At 55.1% G+C, this 20,178-nt stretch overlaps 9 protein-coding genes across 9 annotated transcripts; 8 read left to right on the top strand and 1 right to left on the bottom strand.

The window, feature by feature from the left end:
• Positions 1-383: 383 nt before the first annotated feature.
• On the top strand, positions 384-1,059 carry ColSpa_09681 (nitrilase 2; the record flags this gene model as incomplete). Its single annotated transcript, XM_049275893.1, has 4 exons — positions 384-523; positions 545-648; positions 699-892; positions 943-1,059. The coding sequence occupies 4 exons, from the start codon at positions 384-386 to the stop codon at positions 1,057-1,059; spliced, it is 555 nt and encodes a 184-aa protein (XP_049131850.1).
• Positions 1,060-1,123: 64 nt separating this feature from the next.
• Positions 1,124-1,644, top strand: ColSpa_09680 (nitrilase; the record flags this gene model as incomplete). The annotated part of the gene is made up of 3 exons (XM_049275892.1): positions 1,124-1,149; positions 1,215-1,533; positions 1,597-1,644. The coding sequence occupies 3 exons, from the start codon at positions 1,124-1,126 to the stop codon at positions 1,642-1,644; spliced, it is 393 nt and encodes a 130-aa protein (XP_049131849.1).
• A 2,739-nt stretch (positions 1,645-4,383) lies between these two features.
• On the top strand, positions 4,384-6,311 carry ColSpa_09679 (uncharacterized protein; the record flags this gene model as incomplete). Its single annotated transcript, XM_049275891.1, has 5 exons — positions 4,384-4,472; positions 4,760-5,131; positions 5,186-5,744; positions 5,883-5,957; positions 6,009-6,311. 5 exons carry the CDS (start codon positions 4,384-4,386, stop codon positions 6,309-6,311), a joined length of 1,398 nt encoding a protein of 465 aa, XP_049131848.1.
• Positions 6,312-6,361: 50 nt separating this feature from the next.
• ColSpa_09678 (uncharacterized protein) lies at positions 6,362-7,053 on the top strand (the record flags this gene model as incomplete). Its single annotated transcript, XM_049275890.1, has 2 exons — positions 6,362-6,935; positions 7,001-7,053. 2 exons carry the CDS (start codon positions 6,362-6,364, stop codon positions 7,051-7,053), a joined length of 627 nt encoding a protein of 208 aa, XP_049131847.1.
• Positions 7,054-7,522: 469 nt separating this feature from the next.
• Positions 7,523-9,138, top strand: ColSpa_09677 (homocysteine synthase; the record flags this gene model as incomplete). Its single annotated transcript, XM_049275889.1, has 4 exons — positions 7,523-7,557; positions 7,618-7,733; positions 7,787-8,706; positions 8,764-9,138. The coding sequence occupies 4 exons, from the start codon at positions 7,523-7,525 to the stop codon at positions 9,136-9,138; spliced, it is 1,446 nt and encodes a 481-aa protein (XP_049131846.1).
• Positions 9,139-10,003: 865 nt separating this feature from the next.
• On the top strand, positions 10,004-10,393 carry ColSpa_09676 (uncharacterized protein; the record flags this gene model as incomplete). Its single annotated transcript, XM_049275888.1, has 1 exon — positions 10,004-10,393. One exon carries the CDS (start codon positions 10,004-10,006, stop codon positions 10,391-10,393), a length of 390 nt encoding a protein of 129 aa, XP_049131845.1.
• A 902-nt stretch (positions 10,394-11,295) lies between these two features.
• Positions 11,296-12,252, top strand: ColSpa_09675 (uncharacterized protein; the record flags this gene model as incomplete). The annotated part of the gene is made up of 3 exons (XM_049275887.1): positions 11,296-11,398; positions 11,454-11,724; positions 11,787-12,252. 3 exons carry the CDS (start codon positions 11,296-11,298, stop codon positions 12,250-12,252), a joined length of 840 nt encoding a protein of 279 aa, XP_049131844.1.
• A 405-nt stretch (positions 12,253-12,657) lies between these two features.
• ColSpa_09674 (ligninase LG5) lies at positions 12,658-14,884 on the bottom strand (the record flags this gene model as incomplete). Its single annotated transcript, XM_049275886.1, has 3 exons — positions 12,658-13,437; positions 13,496-14,442; positions 14,770-14,884. 3 exons carry the CDS (start codon positions 14,882-14,884, stop codon positions 12,658-12,660), a joined length of 1,842 nt encoding a protein of 613 aa, XP_049131843.1.
• A 3,651-nt stretch (positions 14,885-18,535) lies between these two features.
• Positions 18,536-18,982, top strand: ColSpa_09673 (uncharacterized protein; the record flags this gene model as incomplete). The annotated part of the gene is made up of 1 exon (XM_049275885.1): positions 18,536-18,982. One exon carries the CDS (start codon positions 18,536-18,538, stop codon positions 18,980-18,982), a length of 447 nt encoding a protein of 148 aa, XP_049131842.1.
• Between the last annotated feature and the right edge of the window lie 1,196 nt (positions 18,983-20,178).

The following is a 20,178-nucleotide window of genomic DNA, read 5'->3' as shown; positions in this document are numbered from 1 at the left end:
CGAGAGTCCAAGACGTGTCTGGTCAATCATCTAGCATATCCCTATCATCTCTCGATGACGGGATTGTCAAAAGACTGTTCGCTCTAGTTCCGTTATCACCGGGCTTTGAAGAGGGGCCGGGATTTGAGCCATAAGTCCAAAGCCCCAGACAGCGTGAAATCGGTAAATCATGTTCCCGGAGCATCCCGCATTTTGCAGACGCCGGCCTGGGCGATATCGAAGGATTGTCAGACCATCCAATGAGAACAATGAATGCAGTTGGACCTTTTGGGCGGCGTAGCTATGACTCGAATTATGTCCTCGCGGGGAACACCTTAAAATCCGCCGTTGTTTGCAGAATGCGCTTGCTGGCCATCCGAGTTCAGGCTTTACACATGATCAAAATGGCATCTACTCGTTCCATTGTCAAAGTTGCGGCTGTGCAAGCTGCTCCCGTCTCCTTTGACCTGGAAAAGAGCCTGCAAAAGCTGAGTAAGCTAACAGAGGAAGCTGCAGCGGCTGGTGCGGACCTTGTGGTGTTCCCGTAAGTACACAGTAACACTAGGTCTCTCTTGTTGAAGTTGCTGAAATATCACAGGGAAGCTTTCTTGTCTGCGTACCCATGGCGATATTCTTTTGATACGACAATTGGTGCCCGAGAGCCAAGAGGTAATTTCCAGGATTATTTCATGGTGGAAGGCGGAGTTGACCTATCACAGGGCGCCAATGGTTCGCCAAGTACTTTGATTCGGCTGTCGAAGTGCCCTCTCCCGCTTTCGAAAAGCTCTGCGAGATAGCCAGGGCAAACAACGTTCTCTTGCAAGTCGGAATCATAGAAAAAGCAGGCGGCACGCTGTACTGTACTGCGCTGCTTCTCGACCGCGAGGGAAAGATTGTGTACAAGCATCGCAAGGTAATGCCGCCAATCACGTGAGTTGGTCGCTAAAAGCTGACATGTGCAAGTTAATTCCGACGGCGGCCGAACGTCTCGTATGGGGAAGAGGCTCCGGCGATGGCCTTCAGGTATTGCAGACGGATGTTGGAAAGATCGGAAGCCTCATCTGGTTGGTCGCTCCGTGAGGGCGCAGGGCGGCACGATGCTGATGTAAAACGCAGTTGGGAGAATTACATGCCGGCGGCCCGCATGGCCTTGTACCAACAGGGCATCGAGTGAGTCGACGTGCGCATGTGTCGGGAAGCTTGGCTGCCGCTGACGTTGGCCAACTCGTCTACAGGATTTACGTCGCGCCGCACGCGGATGACTTGCCGTCATGGATAGCGTCAATGCAGCACATTGCCAAGGAGGGACGTTGCTTTGTTATATCGGTCAACTCGGTGTGCAAGGTGTCAGACTTTCCGTCCGACTACCCGCCGTTCACGGCCGAACACCCTGACCGGCGTCCGGACGGAGGCCAATGGGAAGCGGATGACATTGTTAACCACGGAGGCTCATGCATTGTTGGACCGCTGGGGACATTTCTTGCCGAGCCGGTGTGGGACAAGGAGACCATCATCTATGCCGACCTCAGGATGACAGACCTCACGGAGTCAAGGGTAGGCCGTTCCGCACGAGCTGCATTTCCCCACTGGTTGGTCCTACACTAATCGCGCGGACAGCTCGACTTTGACCCAGTCGGCAGTTATTCCCGGCCCGATGTCTTGTAAGTGGTGGCCATGACTAGGATGCGCGACGTGCCAAGGGGGCCTGGATCGTCGCCGATCAAAAGCTGACAGGTTGTCTAGTTCGTTGACAGTCAACACCAAGCCCGGCACCAACGTTGTATTCACCCGCTGAGGCAGAGGCGGCGGTGCGCCGGCGTTGCGTGGGGGGGGGATGAGAGTGGTGGAAGCCAATGGAGCGAACCGCCAGTGGGGTGCCGTGCGGAGAAGCCAGGATGGAGCCTGAGTCCCCTGAGTTTTATGGGACCTGACTCAGCGGCAGCGTGTTTGTGAGTCTGCATTGCAACGAGAGGCAGGCCCCGATACCTCCACGGTGTGGCAACGGTAACGGAGCTGGTTGGCCGCATCAAAGTTCGAGAAGCTTTGGACAAGGTGCAGGCGAACGTGTTTGTCCAAGGGGGTTGTGATGTACAACGTTTGACGGCACTTTAGGTAGGGCGGGGTTGCTGTGCCCTGCCATTGCGTCCCATCTTGTTAGGGCGTGTCGCGTTACACAGACCAGAGTAGACTGTTTTTGTTGAAAGTTGACCAACCTGGCGACGAGTTGGATCTCGAATCGTCAATTGGTCGGGTTCCAACAACATCATGGCATGTCATCTCAAGTCCAGCACCTACAGAGTATGGCAAGCGAAGCTTCGTTGCATGACAGACGCGAGTTGATAGAGATACCAAGTGCTGCTGTAAGATCCCAACGCTGGCCAAAGGCTGGTGCGCCCCCGTCTTTGATCGTGTGAGGCAGCAAGAAAAAACGAATCGTGATATCGGAGTGTGTTGTCCGTGTCCGATGGTGTGCCGAGTTCTTGAGTCGACGCCTAGCTTCTGCTGCAGGGCCGAGGTTGTAGCTACTAGTAAGTTGGTGTTACTCAATTGGGGTGAGGCCGGAGGAGGTCCGACGTCGATTGGTGGCAGCAAAGTCAGGTCACAGTCGTCAGGTCTAGAAAGAGAGAGAGCAAGCATGTCCAGGCGTAGCGTTGGATGGCATGATGATAAGGATGAGTTGAGTTTGGTTGAACTCGGGGTCGGGGTCGGCCAGGTTGGAGACGGCAGGGCCGCACCAGGCAGGCACGGACACGGTGCCAAGGGGCGCAGGGGAAAGACGGTGCCGAACCGTCGTCACCTCAGGTGTGTGAGGAAGCAAGGGTTGCAGAAGCCGCCGAACAAGCGAAACCGAAGCAGGCCGAAGGAGGCGGAGGAGTACTCCGTCTGGTAATTAAGAGGAAGATGAGGATAAGGATGAGTGAGAATGAGAATGAGGATGAGCCTTAACCCCTTGTCCACTGTGCCATTTCCCAAAAGTGTGCCGGACATGCATAGTAATATCCCCCTGTTCGAGGATGGGTCCAGCCAGCTGCCACACTGTGTACAGGTGTTGCCAATGGGCCAAGTGGGCGGTACGTACCCAGCTGGGACCTGCTAGGGATTACGACAATGCCACAATGCGATTGGCCAACTCTGTCCTCTACCCAAGATCCGTATCCATACCGAAGCCCACTTATGCTTTCCACCCCCGGGATGCAGCTTCTCCATTTCAACTCCCGAAGTGAGCAGAAGGGAGGAGCACAAGGACAGAGACAACAGCCCTGGAGGGCGCAGACACCCCCACAAGTGCACTTACTCACTATACTGCACTGCATACTTACGTTTCTCTAGCTAGGTAGGTACCACACGGGTGAAGGTCAGGGCAGGCTAAAAAAATAAAAAAATAATGAAAATGAAGAAGAAAAATAAAGAGAAATAAAAAGTCCCAAAGAGAACTTCCCCTCGAGCTGGTACTAATTAGCTGCTAGCTGCTGGCTGCTGGTCGCTGCTGCCCGTTTTGGTCGCTCTGGCCCGGCCACGATCGAACGATCCGCATCTTCGCTTCCTCTCTCTTCTTCTCCCCCACCTTCCCTGTCGGCCAAATGCTCCACGTCCGCCGTCGCCTTTCCCATTACAAATCCCTCCCGGTCGCCGCATTTTGCCCCTCCGTCGCCGATTGCAAGCAAACACAGCTTCTGCACCAAAAAAAACACAACCCCCAACCATTTGCGCGCGCGCATCGACGGACCTGCCCGCGCCTGCGCCTGCACCTGTACCTGCACTCGCATCCACCTCTGCAACTTGCACTTGCACTTGCACCCACCACACGCGACAAACAAACGACGACCATTGCGACCGAAATCTGCGACTCTTCTGCATCTACACCAGCTGACGAAATTGGCCAAGCCCCCCTTTTTGCAGCTGGCACCCTCCACCTCTCGCTCTCACACCCGTCCTAATCATCCTGCCCATGCCTGGCCTGGTCTGGTCTGACCTGACCTGACCTTTCCCAATCTCCGGCTCGGCCGCTGCGTAGCTACGGCAGCTGCTAGTCATCCACGCCCACACCTCCCGTTACTCACTCACTCGCTCACCCGCAGCTCCCACGGCTTTCCTTTGACTTTATTACGTATCCCCCACCTCTCGAGACCACCGGCTGCGTGCTCGCTGCTCTGTTTCGATTTAACCCAGGCGCCGCCTCGCCACGCCGACCAAGAGCCCTCGTAAAAGAGCTGGGCCGAACTGAGCTAAACCGGTCTCCGCTGCCGCCACCCGCTCCGTGTGCCAGACCCCGATCCGCCCGGGAAGGATTGCTGGCCACCTCGTCTCGTCCCCCGCCGCCTTTCCGTCTGTCTCTGGCCAAGACGGTCATCCTTAATCCATCTTGTGCGTATAGCGTCGTCAGCCCACTCGGCCATGAGCACCATGACGGAAGCCGTGGCACCCCCGATCCCGGCCTCCGCAGCCAAGAAGAAGTTTGCGACGCCTCCCGTCAAGATTGCCTGCCTTGCCTGGTATGTCTCTCTACTCCCTAGTCGTTGTTGATGGTCGACTGTTTGGCTCTCCTGTGCTCTGTGCCCGAACTCGCCGCCATGGCACATCTGCACCTTGCGTCGCGCTCTCGAGCTGTAGCTCACACGTAGATAGTCGAGCATCGCGAACACGGTGTGACGGATCGACCCCATGTGCTAGTGTAAGCATCTGTCCAGCACGGCACAACGCCGACCCCGTTGCGGCATGGAAGCGTGGCTGACGCGGTGCAGTGCAAAAGTAGAGGGCGCGAATGCGTCTACAAGCCTAGCCGAAGAGGCGGCGCTCGCGTGAGGAGAAAGCCGCGGCCGGCCGACGAGCTAGCCCAGCAGGCCCAGGCCTTTAATGGCGAGATGCCTCCTGACGAAGTTGCCCATCAAGACCGTGAGTCATTGCGCTTGAGAACCGAGTCGGATCAGTTCTTGACCGAGGCCACAGCCATCTCTGTCCAAAACTACATTGATCCCGGCGCGGGATTGAAGCAGCTGCAAGACTTCTTTCAGGATAGCGACTTCATCTTTGACACCCTCTTCATGTCGGGCGTGCCCGGGAGCACCAGCGGCGAGAGTGCCTCGGAGCATTCGTTCAACTTTCCGGCGCCTCAAATCCCCGTTGCGAGAACCTACAAGAGCGACCAAGCCATGTAAGTATCGTCGCCCCACGACGTCTGGGCCACCAAGTGCTCATGGTCGAATAGCCTCGATGCCTACTACATCTTCATCCACCCTTTCTTCCCGATCCTGCCGCCGCCCGCCGGCTTGCCAATGGACCAGGCCGTGCCACACTTTCAGAACGACACGGACGGCTTTGCCGACGAGTATCAGCCATCGACACCACTCAGCTTGGCCATCTCTGCAATTCTTGCACTAATTCCGTGCGCCAATGATACCAACCATCTCAACAAGGAGTCCGTTGTCTTCCGACGAAGATATGCCCAGTACCTGGCCCAATGTGCCGTCGAGAGTATCGAAATCGAGTCGGAAATCCCGGACTCTTCGATCGAGCCGCCAAAGGCACTAAACGAATCCCCCGACGACTTCACCAGGCAGCAGTTCCATCCCGGCGTGCCAATAGAGCTCGAGAGTATCGTCGCCTTGGACATTCTCAGCGTCTACGAGTACGCGCAGAGGGGTAACCTGAAGAAGATGCAGGCTAGGGCCGGCCAGGCCCTAGTGTCCGCTATGTCATTGTCTCTTCACACCTGCACCGAGGATGACGAGTTTTCCGAGGCCAAGCGGAGAGTATGGTGGATGACGGTGTGTTTCTTCCCATGCTCCGCCTGAAGGGTCGCGTGGCTAACGGTGTATGTAGTACATTTGCGTCTGTCAGGGGTCCATCGTCAGTAATACGGTATGCTTTCTTCTCCCAATCTCAGGAAGCGCAAACTGACTTAGGCCGAGGAGCCAACCTTCTCCGTGTTTACACCCAGCTACACAGCAAAATACCCCGTAATACAATCAGACCCCGAGGTAGGTGTCGACTAGATTAGTACCCTCGGGCCAGGACTGACTTTTGCCCAGGCCTTTGCTGTGTACATTCAAGCCCAGCAAGCGATCCTTTCGGCAACCCAGTTTGTCATTGAGCTCAATAAGACTGTTAAATCTGGGGGTGACATGACGCGCATTTACGCGCGGATGAAGGAGATGGAGCAGTACCTTGAGCCCCTCAACGCGATGGCCGACTCCTGGATCCTGCAGTCGACAACGACAACGCCACTCGATCCTACGGAGGAAGTCCTGTCCCGCTCTTTGAGGTGTATGGCTCGCATCAAGCTCAACAGGCAAGTACACGAATATCCTTCCGGATCTGGGAACCATTGCTGACAACAATCAGTGCGCGAATCAAGTTGCACCGATACTGCGCGTTCTTTGATATGCCGGTCTTCTCGGGGAAGCACTGCGACCTCAAGTCCAAATCTGACAACGACGGCAGCGGGGAACCGCGGTCCTGGCCGTCATGCTCCTGCAGCTCCATGATGAGTTTGCCATCACCACCAGTGGCCGCATCAAACGGATCGACCACGCCGCCAGACAAGAAATCCCCTCACTCGGAACATTCGCCCAATGGCAACTCGCCGGCCGCTTTCCCCTTCAGTAGTCACCAGTCTGCCAAAATCTGTCTGAAGGCGGCGATCAACATTGCTCAGTCTTTTGACGACCTTCCGTATCCCAACCCATTTGGCCAGCTGTGCCCTGCACCATGTTATCTGGCACCCACTTCGACTATTGTGTGTCCGAGGACCATGCCCTCGTTCGCTTGTTGCGCCATGCAGTGCGCTTACGCGTTGCTAATGGTCAACCACAAGACCAAAGCAATGTACCCGGAGAACGCATTGGCCACGCCGATGGTGGAAAGCCTTCTGATCCGCCTACAGACGGGGTTGGCCTCCATATCGGCAACGTTGGAGAACTATGCCACGGCGTTTGAGGCACTTGGCGGGATGCGCGGTAAGTAACCCCTCAATCTCGGCATCACATTGTTCGATGCCTTGCATGCTGACGTCCTGCTGCAGACCAAATCCGGAGCGTAATCGAACCCACCATGATGTTTGACACTCCGGTCTAGAAATGGCCCGATCCGCAATTTACCTCCAGCTTGTCCCCAATCTATCTGCGGTACGCCTGCAGGATCCCCTGCAGTGCCTGCAGTTCGCCTGCGGCTCGGACTTTACGACATTCCGACGGGATTCTTATGGGATCTGGACGCGGGCTCTGAGTGGAGTCCCGGGGACGGGCGTAAAGAAGGGGGAGGGTTGCGGGGTTTGCTCTTTTATCAGCAAAGACCGGATATCGAGCAACTCCGATCCGCAACTTGCCACTATCCCTGCATCGAGCTGAGGGGTATCGAACGACTTGAAACGAAGTGATGGAGCTGTCTTGGATGGCGTTGAGGAACATTTAAGATATTGGGTTTGCCATGATAAGATGACACAAGCTGGAGCGACAGTGTCAGCAGATCATCTGGAATTGGATCAGGAACTGAATCACGATATTAGAATATTACCCCTCTCAAACTGTTATACTAGTCTTTCAAGATGCCTGTCTCCGGGTCTTTGAGCAACGTGGACTGGTGAGAGGATCCCGATCGGCTTTTGCATTACCAGGCGCTGACACAATGGTTGCTACCTAGGGAGCCGAGCTTCTCCACGGTTGCCGTCCATGGTGGCCAGGAGCCCGACCCTGTCAACGGCTCTCGTGCTGTCCCTCTGTACCAGACGGCTGCTTACAACTTCACCGACGCTGCTGGTCAGTCCTCCTTGTGCTCGTGACGCCATGCTTGACACTGACCCCGATCGCAGATGGCGCCAGCAAGTTTGCATGGAGCAAGGACGGATATGTTTATACGCGCATGGGCAACCCGACCAACAGCGTCTTCGAGTCGCGCATGGCGATGCTCGAGGGCGGTGTCGGCGCCGTTGCAGCGTCCTCGGGCCACGCCGCGCAGTTCATGGCCCTGACGCAGTGCTGCGAGCCCGGCCACAACTTTGTCAGCACCAGCTGGCTGTATGGCGGCACCTACAACCAGTTCCGAGTGTACATGAAAAAGTTCAAGATCGACGTCAAGTGGGTTGTCGGCAACGAGCCCGCCGACATTGACGCGGCCATTGACGAGAACACACGGTGCGTCTACATTGAGACGATCAGCAACCCGAAGCATAGCGTCCCCGACATTCAGGCCATCGCCGATGTGGCGCACAAGCACGGCATCCCGCTCATTGTGGACAACACCTTTGGCATGGGCGGATACCTCTGCCAGCCCATCAAGCAGGGCGCCGACATTGTCACCCACTCCGCAACCAAGTGGATCGGCGGCCACGGCACGTCGATGGGCGGCATCGTCGTTGACGGCGGTCACTTTGACTGGAGCGCCTCGGGCAAGTTTCCCGGCTTCACGGAGCCGGCGGACGGTTACCACGGTCTGAGGTTCTGGGACACGTACGGGTACAAGGCGCTCTCGGCCAAGGTGCGGATGGACAGCATGCGTGACCTGGGACCGTGCCTGAGCCCCTTCAACGCGTGGCTCTTGCTCCAGGGTTTGGAGACACTCGCGCTGAGAGGCGAGCGGCACTCGGAGAACACGCAGAAGCTGGCCGAGTGGCTCGAGGCACACCCGAGCGTCAACTGGGTGCTCTACCCGGGTCTCAAGTCACACCCGGACTACGAGTACACTAAGAGGGTGTTCACAAATGGCGCCGGCGGTGTGCTGACATTCGGTGTCGTGAGTACCCACTGTATAAACCCTCGATGCGACTATATACGCTAACAGCCCCTTTAGGCCGGAAACATCGACCAAGTCCGCTCCGTCGTCGACAATCTCAAGCTCTGCTCGCACCTCGCCAACGTCGGCGACGCAAAGACGCTCATCATCCACCCGTGGGTGACGACGCACCAGCAGCTCCCCGACGAGGAGAAGATCAAGGGCGGCGTGACGCCTGACCTGATCCGCGTGTCAGTGGGCATCGAAGGATTCGAGGATATCAAGAAGGACTTTGCGCAGGCGTTCGAGGCGGCGGGCCTACCGGCGGCGACCAAGGCGGGCGGCGACCCGTTCGATACGGCGCTAAGGTTGGTCTCGGGCGGGTTCATGGGGGAGAAGGCGACGGGGGCGCCGAGGCCTGGGACGGACGGGACTGTGTCTGTTAAGGCGTAATGGAACTTGGCGTGGGTGGTAAGGGGCCAGATTTGGGTGCGCTTGGAAGCCATGGATGATGCATGGATGCCAAGAGATCGGATGTTTCTTAGAACTAGATACTCGTACCTCACAAGTAGTGAATGGCATGTTATCTCAGCCCGCTTCTGGAAGTTTCTCGCCTGAGTCAAGAGACGAGCCTCTACAAAGCTTGTCTAGAGTGAGACGAGAGGCGGAGAGATGCTGGCGTCAGATTTGAGGGCCGAACGGAGAGGGATATTTTAGGACCATGGCATTGAGTCCTGAGGCTACCTTCCGAGACCTACCTCCACCGGGTTTGAGGCCGAAGGACTTTTGTTGGTGGGCTGGCTGGTCGGGTTACAAAGTTAACTCTCATGACCTTTGGAACGACCACTTCGGCCAGCCCCATGACACTTCCCGCAAAACCCGATGCGCATACATACATGTATGCCCGCCAACTTGAACCCATTCTCGTGGTTCCGATATGCTTGAAGAGTCTTACTCAGATCCCGCCTGAAGTGAATGAGCAACGGTAGGAAGCTGACGATAAGCACAACGTCCTACTTCATCTCCAACTGTGAGTGGACGGCAGTGATTACCTAAGGCCGCGTGTAAACCGTCTCACCCTCTCGGATTCTCTCTTCCCACACCCCTCCTCATTACGTTGCTGGAACTTTAAGCATAGCACTGCCGTCATCATTGCGCAAATACAAAACACCAAGAAACAGTATCGCCAACTCGCCATCCAAAAACCTAATGAGACAGGAATTATTCCATCGCCCACCGTGACCACTGTCTCACCCCACCTGCAGAAAGGCATCGTCCACTCAACGTCCCGGTCAACACACCTGGACACCAGCGAGATATGGCGCAGAAGAACATGGAGCCTGCCGAGGTGCAGATGGAGTTGCATGCGAGTGAGATGGGGGAAGAGGGGGGAGGGACCAAGGATCACAAGGGCCAGTCAAGCGCGGCGGAGGGCATGCACGGCTCGGGGAATGCGGATGCACAGAGACGTTACGCTCCGCGCCCCGGGAGCTTCGTCCCGCCTCATGTGCTGCGGGCCCTGGCTAACAGCGAGGCTAATTCGGACAGGGAGCGCGCGGCTGCGCAGAGGACGCTGGACTTTGACATCCACCGGAAGACTACGAGGCAGCATTCGGAGGAGGATGACCAAGGCGAAGACAGAGACAGGGGTGATGTCAGCGATGATGCTACGAAGGCATCGTTGGCGGCGAGTGGAAAGAGGGAGTAGGGGTGATCCACGCCAGAAACTACTGTGTTTTGTCAACCTAGCTCTGGATGGATTTGGTTGTTTGGCGCATAGAAAGGAACATGGTTGCGCCATATACCAAGCATCACTCATTTCGTGTTTGGAAATGGGATTGCTTCTCCATCAGAATGTCAAAGAATTTCTGTGCATGAGCAACCATGCATGATGCGATGATGTATTAGGAATCAGACGCTTGAGAAGCGGCATGCCATTGTCGTTATCCTTGCCAATCTCCCCAGACAATTTACAGCGCAGCCAACATGAGCAAAAGGTGCGGAAACCTGGAACCAGTCGACACGTCGGAAACCATCCTTGCACTCGGGCATTTACGGTCACATCCGGGGAGGGGGGCGCCAACGACCGGCACCCGGCGGCCAGGCCCCGGCTCCGACATGATCCCCACATAACCCTCCTGCGGTGGGTCCCGCCGCCAGGTCAAGGGGCTTGCGTACCAGTGGAGCGGCGCGAGTGGTGCGACTTTTGCTCAGGCAACATAATCAGACCACCATCAGTCGGTTTCTCAGCCCGTCGACCGCAGACACCACGACGCACCAGAAATCGGCTCATCCAGCGCGACTCGGCGCATGATGACGCAGGAAACCATGCGGCTGTTGTCCGCAGGGACCGAGGAGCCCTCTGTTCAAATATCGCGGGGTCCCTTTTCTCGTCTTTGCGTGGGATGGACGGGTGAGAGCCATTCGGATTTCACGCATTACCAACGACGAACGGCCATCGGTGTTGTTGAAATACACATCATATCTTGATCGAGTTGTCTTGTCTAATTTACATTGACGACAACGAGAATAACGACTGTTAGTCAACTTTGACCGAAGAAAACACTCAGCTGCAGATCGACCATATTCGCCAGAGCAACAACCGTCACGATGGGGCTCATGAGGCACATGAACCACATCGACCGCGAGGAGCTGTACACAGACCTCGAGGCGCGCATCCGCTACCTCCACAGCTTCCTCGACTTTAGCAGCAGTGCGTCCCTCCTGAATTTTCTTCCGTTTGAGAAAAACACACTAACGAGAACCAGAGGACATCGAGGCACTCATCTCGGGCGCCAAATACGTCAAGGCCCTGATCCCCGCCGTCGTCAACATAGTCTACCACAAGCTGCTGCAGTACGACATCACCGCCCGCGCCTTCACCACCCGCTCCACCAGCTTCGAGGGCCCCATGGACGAGATCCCCGACGACAACTCGCCCCAGATCCTGCACCGCAAGATGTTCCTCCGGGCGTACCTGGCCAAGCTTTGTTCCGACCCGAGCAAGATGGAGTTCTGGGAATACCTCGACAAGGTTGGGTACGTAGCTCCCCCCCTTCCCGCGGTCTGGCTGGTTGAGAAGCGACTGACACCAGGCACAGAATGATGCACGTCGGCCTCGGCCGCAAACACCCCCTTCACGTCGAGTACATCCACCTCGGCGCCTGCCTCTCCTTCATCCAGGACGTCATGACGGAGGCGATCCTCTCGCACCCGCGCCTGTCCATGCAGCGCAAGATCGCCCTCGTCAAGGCCCTCGGCAAGGTCATCTGGATCCAGAACGACCTCATGGCCAAGTGGCACGTCCGGGACGGCGCCGAGTTCGCCAGGGACGACGAGGAGCCTGAAATCGAGGAGGAGGGCTACTTGCACGGCCGCAAGATCCTCGAGAACGAGTCGGACGAGGAGAACGTTGCCGGGCCCAAGTCGCCCTCGAGGCTGCCGCGACCGAACAGCGCTGGCGGGGGCGGGGTGTGTCCGTTTACGGGGATCACCGCCGAGGTGGAAGGGTTGAAGGTCGGAGGGAAGAAGGAGGAAGGGACGCAGAAGGTTGAGACCTCTGCATAGAGAGCATGGGTTTGCCCCTGTATTATTTGAGCATGGTTAGATGGCGTTTGGGACCTGTGGCACCAGAACATGGCTTAACTTGGCGGTCTTGAGGGTTCCAGTTCAGAGATGATTTATAGTGTCGGCGGATATTTGCCGACAAAGGGAAAGAAGCATATATTGGTAAACTTGCGGTCTCATTTTTGTATCAACCGTTCTCAGCCTTCATATTTGTTCCTTGTTTGAACGATTTAAAATTCCATTAAACTATCGCAATTACGGTTTCGATTAAGAAATCGACATTTATGTGCTTATATCCTATGTCGAGGCATGTCCAACAGTGTTATATACCCAGCATTACCCCAATGACCAGTTCAGATGTGAGCCCCAAGAGCAGTATGTCCACCAGAGAATACAGACCGGCATTCAGTAACCGTAGCCGCCGTTAGAACTCCCCTTCGAACCACCGTTCGAGGGAGTGTTGCCGTTCGGCACAGCGGGGGAGTTGCCCTTGGACGGCGCCGAAGGAGAGTTGTTGTTGCCCTTTGGCAGTGCGGCAGGAGTGTTATCCTTGGGCTTGTCGTCCTTCGCAGGCACAGAGGGGGTGTTATAGGTCGGCACGGAGGGAGTGTTGCCCTTGGGAGGTGCGGCAGGAGCGTTGTCCTTCGGCTTGTCGTCCTTCGCAGGCACAGAGGGGGTGTTGTAAGTAGGCACGGAGGGGGTGCTACCCTTGGGCGGCGCTGAGGGAGTGTTGTTGTTGTTGTTATTGTTGTCCTTCGACTTGTCGTCCTTCGCAGGCACAGAGGGGGTGTTGTAAGTAGGTACGGAGGGAGTGTTACCCTTAGGCGGTGCTGAGGGAGTGTTGTTTTTGTCCTTCGGCTTGTCGTCCTTCGTAGGCACAGTGGGAGTATTGTAAGTTGGCACAGCAGGGGTGTTGGCCTTGGACGGTGCGCCAGGAGTGTTGCCCTTGGACGCATCAGGGCCGGCGGGCGGGGGAGGAGGCCCGATGGGCTTACCACCTCTCAGCTCGTCGGGGATCTGGGGAACCTTGCCCTTGGTGGCGACCCATTGGTCAACGTTGCCCTGGTCAGGAGCTCTGAAGTTGTTGCCAGCCCAGCGGAGGGGCAGTGCCTTGGTGCACTCTGTCAAGTCGTTGATGTTGTTGACGCCGAGGAGAGAAAGACGGATGTACTCGCGGGCGTAACCCTGGACGCCAAAGTCAGCATGCATGATTCCTGTGTCGGTTAGAATTGTTTGTGCTTACATCGTTCCAGGCAGCCTGCCCACCAGGACCGGCGAAAGCCTGGAACTGGGCGCTGGTGCGGGAATCCTTGGAGAGGACGACGTCGCTAGCGAACTTGAAGACGCGAGCGGGAGCATTGCCGAGCGTCTCAGAGTAGAACTTGACGTCCCAGACACCGGGTGTGCTGTCTTGCGGGTCACCGGCACGCTCTGTGTCAACGTAGCGCTGCTGGCTGGTGGTGTGGGCGCCAATCAGCGAGATGAGACCGTACGAGCTGATGGTCTTGTTGCCGAAAAGCTCAATTAGGTAGTCGGCGGAGCCGGTGACCGAGGGAAGAAGGTCGTGGGGCGCGGGGACAGAAGAATCCTTGCGGCCGACAAAGGTGCGGACACGAGGTCCCATGGGGCAGACAACGGTGGCCGTGTTGGCGGAGAACTGGATCAAGTCGGCCATGCTGATGCCGTATTGCTTGTACTTGTTGAACCAGACCTTGGTCTGCTCGACAATCTCCTCTAGGCCCCTGTTCTCATCGCGCTTGATCTCCTCCGGAGCAAGGATGATGGAGCCGTCAGCTCCACCCAGGAGTCCGGTGGCCTTTGACCAGCCGCCAGCATCGTGGAAGCCGAGGCGGATGGCGGCGCGGGCGAAGTCGGTGCATCGTCCAGACTCACCCTTGAACGTAGTTTGAAGGTCGTCGGCAATGTACTTCCAGATACAGCAGGTATCGGCGGCACATTCAGGGGTGTCCTTTGGCGGGCATGCGCCACCCTTGGGTAAAGAAGAACCCGGAGTGGAGACGCTTATCGGAACGGGGATGGAAGGGACACCGCCTCCTGAGGCCGGAGGAGCGCCGCCGCCTCCAGATGGAGGAGGACTACCTCCGTATTGGGGCGGGCCGCCTTTGCCAGACGGGGGAGTACCACCTCCCGGAGCCGGGGGAGCGCCGCCTCCAGATGAGGGCGGACCGCCTTTGCCAGATGGAGGAGCACCACCTCCTGGGGCCGGGGAAGCACCGCCTCCAGATGAGGGCGGACCGCCTTTGCCAGATGGGGGCGCGCCGCCGCCGCCACCGCCGCCGCCGCTTCCACCACCACCATATCCACCACCGCCTCCACCACCACCAGAGCCGTAGTCTCTCTTACGAATGGACCTATGTTTAGGCCCGCCGCTAGAGTAGGAATCGTCGCTTTCCGGGCTGCCAGAGCCGGTCAAAAGCTGCTTGACGCTCTTGCCAACAGAGGTAAGCTTCGAGTCGTCGAGGGTGACGAGGTCGCCGAGGAGCTCGGTCGATTTACCACCGTTGTTGGATTTGCTTTGTCGGGACTGTATCTCGGAGAGAGTGTTCTTCATGCCGGGGTAGGCAAGAACGGGAGCAGCCACAAGGGCAGCGGTAAGGATAGAGACGCGCATGATGCTGATTACCCAGCGGCTTTGGAAGCGAGTGAATGGAAGTTTTGTGGGTAGCTGTGTAGACAAAGGCTCTAAACCAGAGAGGCAGAAACGACTGTAATAGACCAGAGTTGGATATAAAGGTAGAAGAATGAAGCGATGTGTCCCGATGTAGCCAACTGCTAGAAAGCGGAAACTACTGGCTCATTATATGCTCAGCGATAGTTGAACGTTCTCGAGCCTGCGGTCTCGAACATCTCTCTAGCAGACTGCCGGTCGCTTTGAAGCCAACGTAAAGCAGACTGTGGAGATTGGCAGCCTGTCTTCACATCGATCGGCCCTTGGGCACGTCCCGGGTGTCTATGACATAGTGTATGGTTGTAGATGCATCTCTCCTCTATTGCTCCTACTACTTGGGTTCATTGAGCCGAATGGAATCTGGCCTGGGCCGGGTATTGACGACGATCATGGTCCGTCTTGCCTCCAATCAAAGCTTTGAGATTAAAGCGAGCTAGTGGCTGACGGCTACTGGGTGGTGTGGTGAAGGGGCGTCAACGGAGAGGAGATTAAGGGGCTTGCACTAACCTAGAAGGTAAAAAAGCTTACCTTCTTTGCCAAATTGAACTGCAATATTTCCCTTCACGTCTCGATATTCATCCATTGTGGTTGTGAGCATCTTCGGCTTTAGATGGTTTGTAATTGATAAAAGAAATGACAACGAAGAACGGTGCTCGAGTCTTTAAACCTATTCTCCCACGCCATCAATGATGCAATGAGCGAGGAACGGCTATGTGTGTAGACTGCGGGTATGCAGACACATCTCAAGCCATTGAGCTTATTTTGAGTCCGTTCTTCCGAAAGACGGCCAAGCCCGTGCCTGTGATGGAGTCCAATGGAGAAAGGAAACAAGCGTCCCTTTCAGGATTAAGAAAGCGGGTCGAAATACCACAGAAATGGTCGGCCTTGTTTAGCGCTGTGCATCCTTCGCAAACAAGCTTCGGTGGCTGATTCGATGACCATATGTTTTTTCTCGTGTTTTACGGGCACAGCTCGGTATTTTTGGCTCCCCTGAAACATTGGCCCAAGGTACGTTCGAACCCCACGGAACGACAAACGCCAAACGCCAAAAGTCAAACGCCAGACGCCAAACGCCAAACGCCAAACCCCAAGCGCTAAAAGCTCTGAATGAGAGCGTGGTCGAGCTTGTGTGCGGAGAAATGACCTGCGTCTTCATCTGGTCATGTCTTAATACTCGGCCGAGCGCCGGAAGTGCGGCTCCTCTTAGGAGTTGCTTCTTGGTTCGACTCAATAGTAATGGGGGTTTACCGGTTGGGTTTCTCTTTAGAAAGGGGGTTTCACCCAACAAATATGATTATCCATTATCATCTCCCCACTTGTTACTTATTCACGGTGATTTCTTCGGCATGCTATTTGAGTAGATTTCGCTAGCATGACTACCTAGTCAACGGTCAGTTTGGCTCTTGCAATGTGGTTTGGAAAAACGCCTTGATTTCGCCATAGTGTCGGCTTCTCAAACCAGCCCAAGACCCAACGTGGTATGCATTCCCGAAAGGTCACGAACGCATCGTTCCCGGGAACCAGGATTACGATCCGCCGCCACGTCTCAGGGAGAACCGCTAACATCGGACCGCTTGTCGCTAGCCAGACTCATGATATGTCATAAGCCTCAAGCTCTCTCCCATCCCTTAGTCTGAGCGGGATGGCCGCGGGCACCCCATGCACACGGGTTTATTGTACCGTTTATCCGCCATATTTCGAGCGAAGAGAAAACTGTGGATGGTATTGGCGATATTGTCGTCACAGCGCGTCACCTCGATTGTCAATAGCAAAAGGCTGCTAGCACTGCGAAAGTTACTACCAATGCCTTTTTGTTGACAGAAAGAGAGTGGTTCCGGCGTTTGACCTGGCAAGTAACTCGTAATTCGCGGCGAGATGGCGAATCATCTTCTGTCATCAACACCATCAATCCTGGTATACCAAGAAGCACATAGTAGCGGTATTGTTCGGCCGACTGCTTCGACGTAGCCGTGACACGAGTCGAGACGGTCTAAGTGAGTTGCCTTGCTCATTTTCTCAATGATTGCCGCTCGGTTAGTACAGAGTAAGCCGAGTGTAGAACTCGGTGGAAGCCGTCTAATCCCGTGGATCTTGGGTAAGAGTCTCGAACAGCATCTTGCTCCTCAGTGACACGCACCGTCGTCGTCACCTACAGAACGCTCTGATGCTTGTTGAAGACCGTGTCATCCGGCACGGTGCGCCACGCTCATTGACAACCGTCATGACTCCACGACTCGAATCGGTGCAGCAAGCTTTTCTTCAGGAGGTGCGGGGAGATGTTCGGACTCGGAGCAAGAGGCGCAAAGATAATACCAAACATTAGGTACATTTCATCAGAAATGACGTGCTGCTGGAAAGCTGGTTCTTCTCGACTACGCTCGATCATTGGTGACTCTCGTGGTCGTACTTTTGACTCGTCACGTATCTCTAACGCCCAGTCGGTGGTGCAAGTGATGGCGAAGCCGTCAGGGGTCACAGCCATAGTGTTGCTCGATCCAACGAAGCCGCCAGGGTAGTTCAGGCTCACCATGACATTACATCCAGACAGAAAACTTGATCATGATAGTGGAAGTAGGCGGGACGAGCAACGTGGTTAGGACGTGCCACAAACGCATTCGCTTCGGAAGGGAGAACAAGTGTGCTGTTGAAAAGGGGTAGTTGCAGTTGAACATGACACATGTTGTTTTGCACATCGGCTTCATCCATTTTTGAATAGCAGATCAGCTGACTTCAAAACAAGACGACATCTGAAAGGGCTAGAAAGCTCAAACTCCCAACCCAATGCCTCTACTAGTCAGTTTTTAGGGTCGTGCTGCCTCCCCCTTTTCTCAAATCTAGCTGAGCTGATTGACTAGTTCCCCAAGCCGGCCAGCAGCGGGGGACTGAATGCGGGACCCCTGCAGGGGCCGTACACATCGCCGGTCGTCGAGTTGACGCTCTCATCTTTTTGTTATTGACAAACAAAACATTGAAGTAATCAGAAGATCGCTAAAAACCTGTCCAGTAGTCTATCTGACGAGCTCCAAGTTGAAAGCTCATCAGATTTCAGAGCTACAAAGTACTTTTCTTTCTGTCGTTTCCTAGAAAGCCGTAGGCACCGGCAATGTGCTCTAGCCCTTGCGTACGGGCATCACATCCAATTCAATCTATCATATTGCAGGTCTTTGTCCTTTGGCAAGACTGTCCGGCTTCAATATACGTGGGAATATCCAGGAAACATTATCTCACCTCTCTAGGTCATTACCTTGGCATAAGCTGCATAGAACCTTATCCGAGCCAATAGGAAGAGGGTGACTTTGGAAAATGCCCTTCAATCTGCCTTGAGTGCAAAGCAGTACGCTGGCTGTGCAAGAACAACATCAGGACTGGAACCTGAGTGGTTTGTACGGCTGGCCTCCCCCGCTGTTGACTAGGAGTTTGTCAGCTGACAGCCACATTAGAATCGCACATTCACGGCTTGGCTCCAAACCAGACTGCGAACAGTCATCGTTACATCTAGTCCATCTCTCATACATAGAGTTCACGGACATCTCAGCAAAGCCACTCAGTCTCATGCACAAGTTTGTATCCGCGTAATCAAATTAATTTGACATCATGGCCGAGGTTCTCGGGGTAGTTGCCAGCGCCATCGCAGTGGGGCAGGCCACAGGTCAGGCTGCAAAATCAGTCCTGAAGCTCAAACAACTGTGGGATCAGATTGAGAACGCTCCTCAGCGCTTCGATGATCTCTTATCCAAGTTGGAGATCCTGGACGCGCTTCTCAAGGACGTGGACAGACAGTTCGCCGAACCCAGCTTACCTGCCGGCTTTTGGGACAGGAGTCTTGCACAACAGACCTTCAAGCTCTGCCGAAGTGTGTCTACGCAGCTGGAGAGCTTGTGCATCACCTTAAATGATCAAATCCGCTCGCCGAAAAAGTCTAAACGGGTCAGAGGGGCAATCAAGGTCGTCGTCGACGACGACTACCTCAAGGCTCTGGAAGCCAAGTTAGAGTCAGCATTTTCGCTTCTTCAAATGGCACATCAATGCTACCTCGGGTGAGTTGAGGCAATATGCCACCTTGGGATTAACCCCAGCTAACAGGCATCTCAGCGCACTCACGCAAGCCTTACCCGATATCATAAGCCAACGTTTGAGGGTTATGGATTCCGAATGCATCGAAGAAGGCCAACGTATCCGTGTACTCGAAAGCCTCAATCTCGTTAAAAGGAAAACAAAAATACAAAAGCCAACCAGTCCGACCTGTATCTCACGCCAAGCCACTCTTCGCCGCTTATCGCTATGGGGCTGGCTTACTATTGAAAGGCGGGAGGATGGGTCCGATTACACATCAACCTTGAGGATGAGAGATTGGCTAACCAACAATATGTGGGAAGTCCAAAGCAAAAGAGCATGGGGAAGCTGGCAATTCAGCTTCAAAGTCCACAATACAATCCCTAATAATGGGCCGGTCATGGAGTGTATCCGCCAAGATAATGCCTCGGGGCTATTGAGGCTTTTCAATGAGCGCCAAGCGTCTCTCTATGACCAAAGTAGCTTCAACGGTAGCTTGTTACATGTAAGTAGTCTTCGAAAAATGGCTTAAAGAGGAGGAAGCGCTCAATGATCAAACGCTCGACTAATACTTAGTGTCCAGTTGGCATGCCAATGTGGAAGCTATGACGTTTCCAAGTTGCTTCTGAAACTGGGTTTAGAAGTCGAGGAGATTTACCCCAGTTCAGAACATCCCACACCAGGATGGTTACCATTCCCATCCGCTCTGAGACCAATGGTAACCAGCCGAATGATAGATCTGTGGGCTGATTTTGGATTGGACAGCTCATGTTTCAGTCCGAGATTTGACTTACCACACAACATTCTTTCTTTGCGCGCTATGGTAGACGATGATTTAAAAACGCTCCAACGAAGACTATGCCCGGATTACTTTTTGATGGAATTCACTGAGCGCTGCCGAGTTGCTTGGTCATTGGTATCCGTGACTTCTTTGTCACCAGGATGGGTGCTGAGGCATTCGCCATGCAGCCCGTCAACGTTTTGCTATTTTGTTCAAGGCGAGGATAATCTTTCCCCAAATGATCTATCAAGATCCAACGCAGCAGGAGCCTCATTGTTAATCTGCGCAGCGGCAGCCTTCGGTGTCTGCGTGGCTGAGCAGAAGTTTCCAGTGAGAAACGAGAATTCACACAAGAATGGAGATGGATTTGTGGCGTGGTCTGACTTTCTTCTCAATCTTCTTT

This window comes from Colletotrichum spaethianum, assembly GCF_022836535.1.
Source record: "Colletotrichum spaethianum MAFF 239500 DNA, contig30, whole genome shotgun sequence".
NCBI classification, from domain to species: Eukaryota; Fungi; Ascomycota; class Sordariomycetes; order Glomerellales; family Glomerellaceae; genus Colletotrichum; species Colletotrichum spaethianum.
Note: the sequence above shows the minus strand (reverse complement) of the source record. Positions and strands in the feature narration are given on the sequence as shown.